The following is a 4,140-nucleotide window of genomic DNA, read 5'->3' on the forward strand; positions in this document are numbered from 1 at the left end:
TATATATAAAATATGTGGAATGCATTCCAGTATTTTGGTATTTAAAAAGTTAGTCATAGCCTGTTGTCGGTGAAATTTATTTTACTTAAATGGACTTAAATTAAAAAAAAAAAAAGTTTGAAAAGTGTGCTTGTGGTATCATTAAAAAATTTAATAAAATAGATTTAATATTTTGTAATCCAGTTTAATGGCATTCATACACTTAGAAGTTTTGCTTAAGTGTCCAGATATGTTTTGAGGTCACTGTATAGCAGGAATCCTCAAATCTGCCCCACAAGTTCCACTTTCCTGCACAGTTTTGCTCTAACCCTAATCAAACACACCTGAGCGAGCATGCTGATCAATGTCTTCAGCATCATTAGAAAGTCTCAGGTAGGTGAGTTTGATCAGGGTTGGAGCTAAACTCTGCAGCACATTGGCCCTCCAGGGTAAGATTTGAGGAACCCTGCTGCATAGAGATATTACATATATGGAATGCATACCAAAATTTTGTCATTTTAATATATTAAAATACATGCTCAACAAACATCTTGTTTTTCTTCTATAAGTTCCTTTAATAATACTTAATTATTTTTGTTAATTCTTGTCAGTTTGCACTGGTCAGCCCTACAGGAGAGCAGTATGACTGTTTACAAAAGCAGCTGCGAGAACGAATAGAGGAAGGATGCGGAGAAACCATCTATGTGGTTGGGATGGGAACAGGTGAGACGTGATGTGTCACAAAGCTTATTTTTATTGAATAGACAAACATGTTGCACCAGAAAAAGTTACCATTGTCCTTTATTGTCTTTTTGCAAGTCCATGCAACAGTGACCCTGTGACCTCTAGGGTTGGTTTAACCAGATTGTGTACTCTTGCCCATCAAGCCTTTTTGCATTAGTTTCAGAAACTGATTTTGACTTTCCCAGACGAAAATGTTCGATTTAGAAGTGCTGATTAATTATTGGTGTCTCTGTCTCAGACGGCGGTGATTATGGTCTGGATGAGCGCGATATGGAAGCATCTGTCGCTACAGTGCAGTCACTTTGTGAACAGGTTGACACCGACCTGATTCTGCTGAGAGAGAGGACAGAGACGGCAGGATGTGTCCGCGATTATCTCATCCGGCGCCGCGTGGGAGAGGCCGACTTCCTGGAAGTCAGGTTAGAAGAGGTTTTGCAAAGAAATTATATACAAAAATTGTATATTTTTGTTTAAAATCATTTCTTTCCTCAGAGTTGCGGTTGTAGGTAATGTAGATGCTGGTAAAAGCACACTTTTGGGTGTCCTAACCCACGGCGAACTCGACAACGGTCGCGGATTCGCTCGCCAGAAGCTGTTCCGCCACAAACACGAGATGGAGAGTGGCCGGACCAGCAGCGTTGGCAATGACATCCTGGGTTTTGACCAGGAAGGGCATGTGGTCAATAAACCGGACAGCCATGGGGGTAGCCTGGACTGGATCAAAATCTGCGAGAGGTCGTCGAAGGTCATCACTTTCATCGACTTGGCGGGCCATGAGAAGTACCTGAAGACCACCGTATTTGGCATGACTGGCCACCTACCGGATTTCTGCATGCTAATGGTGAGAGGGGGTAGGTGTACCACAGGTGTACGTACTCGGCGGTTCAATGTTTTATGAATTCTATCTTTTTCTGTGTCGTAAAGGTGGGAAGTAACGCGGGAATCATTGGCATGACTAAAGAGCACCTAGGTCTCGCTCTGGCCCTCAATGTTCCTGTTTTTGTAGTTGTAACCAAGATAGACATGTGTCCCGCTAACATCTTACAAGGTAATGCGAATCTCTCATCACAGAAGTTTAATCAACAGCATTTGTGGCATAATGATCATTAGTAATAATTTACAGAAATAATTTATAATCTATACAAATTTTGTAAGATTCCAAGGACATGCAAATGTTTGTATGATTTTTTAAATGTTATTTTACGGTATAACCAGTATGATATAAATTTGGTATAAATCTTACATTTTTAATTATTATTTTTTTTAATTGGGTATCAAAACATAAATTCTGATCATATAACACTTTTGAAAAAAAAAAAAAAAACATTTCGAATACAGCTGTATTTGAAATGTTTTTGAATATCAGCCTAATCAGACCGAACCTGTTTTTATTCTATTTTATTTATAAAAAAATATCTTTAATAAAGCAAAATTGCAGTTACAGTAATACGCCTACAGTACAGTAATGCACTTTGAAAGTAAATTGGACAAGCATTCCAGAGGGTTAAATAACAGAAATTTTAAGCTTGTATTTTAGCTAAAACACACAAATTATTACTTTAATTATTTTTTGAGTGTAAAGTTGTTTAAATTCTGCGGTTTCTCTGTGTGGATGGACTTACGCAGTTGTGGCGTAATTCCTGTGTGTTTTTGAAATACTGTATATGCAAGTATACTTTCTGGTATCCTTGTACATATTGTGCAAACAGTTTTTAGAGTTCTGAAGTTATAAGATACAATATAACGAAATTAAAGTTAAATTTATTTCCTGTTTTAATCAACAATATTCCACAAATGCTGTTGAAAGTTAATGTGAAATATAGTTCATGTGTATGTTTTTTATAGACACATTTTTGTGTGGTTTTGTATTGCAGAGACGCTTAAGTTATTACAGAGGTTACTCAAGTCTCCAGGATGCAGAAAAATTCCAGTTTTGGTGCAAAACAAGGATGACGTCATTGTTACCGCCTCAAACTTTAGCTCAGAAAGGTAATTTTGCTTTATTTTTTCCTGTAGGACGATAAAAAAGCCAAAAAAAACATAAACGTACACTTAGGATGAGCCTCGCACTTTCCTGACCTAGGCCACTAAATTTTTTTTGGCCTAGAACGCCATAAAAAATCTTAACCACATAAAAACTGTAAAAGTTGAGATTTAGTCACACCTGTGTATAGAGTTCATGTAAACAATTAAATTGTTTACATGAAAAAACGTTGGAAATCAAGATGCTCTTTTGCCCAATTAATCGTTATAAAGCGTCAACTTCAAACAAGGTATTAATATCATCTGAAATAATGAGAGCATATTAAACCAAATCATTATTTGTGTGTGTAGGATGTGTCCAATTTTCCAGATCTCGAATGTGACGGGTGAAAACATGGACTTGTTGAAAATGTTCCTGAACCTGCTGTCTCCCAGAACGACATTTAAAGACGACGAGCTGCCAGAGTTTCAGATTGATGACACATATTCAGTGCCGGTACAACACACACTGTCTTTGTACTTCTGTCTACCTCTTTCTCAATCGTTTGAGCTTCTCGCATGTTCTTCAGGGTGTAGGTACTGTAGTATCAGGGACTACTTTACGTGGATTAATACGGCTGAACGACACACTGCTCCTCGGTCCAGATCCTCTGGGCGTTTTCATCCCCATCACCGTCAAATCCATTCACCGCAAGCGCATGCCTGTTAAAGAAGTGCGCGGTGGGCAGACGGCCTCGTTCGCCCTGAAGAAGATCAAGCGCTCATCGATCAGAAAGGGAATGGTGATGGTGTCGCCACGCCTCAACCCACAGGCATGCTGGGAGTTTGAGGCAGAGATTCTCGTACTACACCATCCGACGACGATATCGCCAAGATACCAAGCTATGGGTAAGCAGAAGAGACAAATGTTACATATTTGACTGAATTTTTGTTACTCGTGATATTAAATACTTAACATTTTTATACAGTTTTAAATATTTCATGAAAAGATTCAAAATAAATAGTAGACTGAATATTTGTTTATTATGATAAAACTTAAGATAATTTTTTTGTATTCTATATTAAACATTTTTTTTAAAAGATTGAAAATGAATTTTTTTTCTTGTGATATTTAAAACATGTGTTTGTTGTATAATATATATTGAACATATATTTAAATCAAAATATAAATCAAAATATTCAAAATATGATATTTGGATTTTTAATGCAACAAATATTTATTTAAAATTTTGCTTATTTATAAATCCTGATATCACATAATTTATACTTACACAGAACCAGAAAGAAGTACCTAAATGTGTATGTATGTATATATATATATATATTAAAAATATGAACAATTTTTAAATAAATTGTTTTAATTAATACATTTATTTATAATTTATATATAAAAACATTTGAGATATATATATATATATATATATATATATATAT

General features: G+C 35.7%; 1 protein-coding gene across 2 annotated transcripts in view; it reads left to right on the forward strand.

Annotated features, from left to right (window-relative positions):
* The window catches only part of LOC107653610 (GTP-binding protein 1-like), a 13,491-nt gene that overhangs the window by 1,447 nt on the left and 7,904 nt on the right, over positions 1–4,140 (forward strand). For both annotated transcript variants that reach the window (XM_016440358.1, XM_016440359.1), the window contains 7 exons: positions 591–702; positions 962–1,142; positions 1,216–1,564; positions 1,648–1,771; positions 2,598–2,712; positions 3,058–3,202; positions 3,276–3,594. In XM_016440358.1, coding sequence (XP_016295844.1) covers positions 591–702; positions 962–1,142; positions 1,216–1,564; positions 1,648–1,771; positions 2,598–2,712; positions 3,058–3,202; positions 3,276–3,594 — 1,345 coding nt within the window. The remainder of the gene's footprint in view (positions 1–590; positions 703–961; positions 1,143–1,215; positions 1,565–1,647; positions 1,772–2,597; positions 2,713–3,057; positions 3,203–3,275; positions 3,595–4,140) is intronic.

Source organism: Sinocyclocheilus anshuiensis, unplaced genomic scaffold (assembly GCF_001515605.1).
Source record: "Sinocyclocheilus anshuiensis isolate Anshui unplaced genomic scaffold, SAMN03320099.WGS_v1.1 scaffold1079, whole genome shotgun sequence".
Taxonomy (NCBI): domain Eukaryota; kingdom Metazoa; phylum Chordata; class Actinopteri; order Cypriniformes; family Cyprinidae; genus Sinocyclocheilus; species Sinocyclocheilus anshuiensis.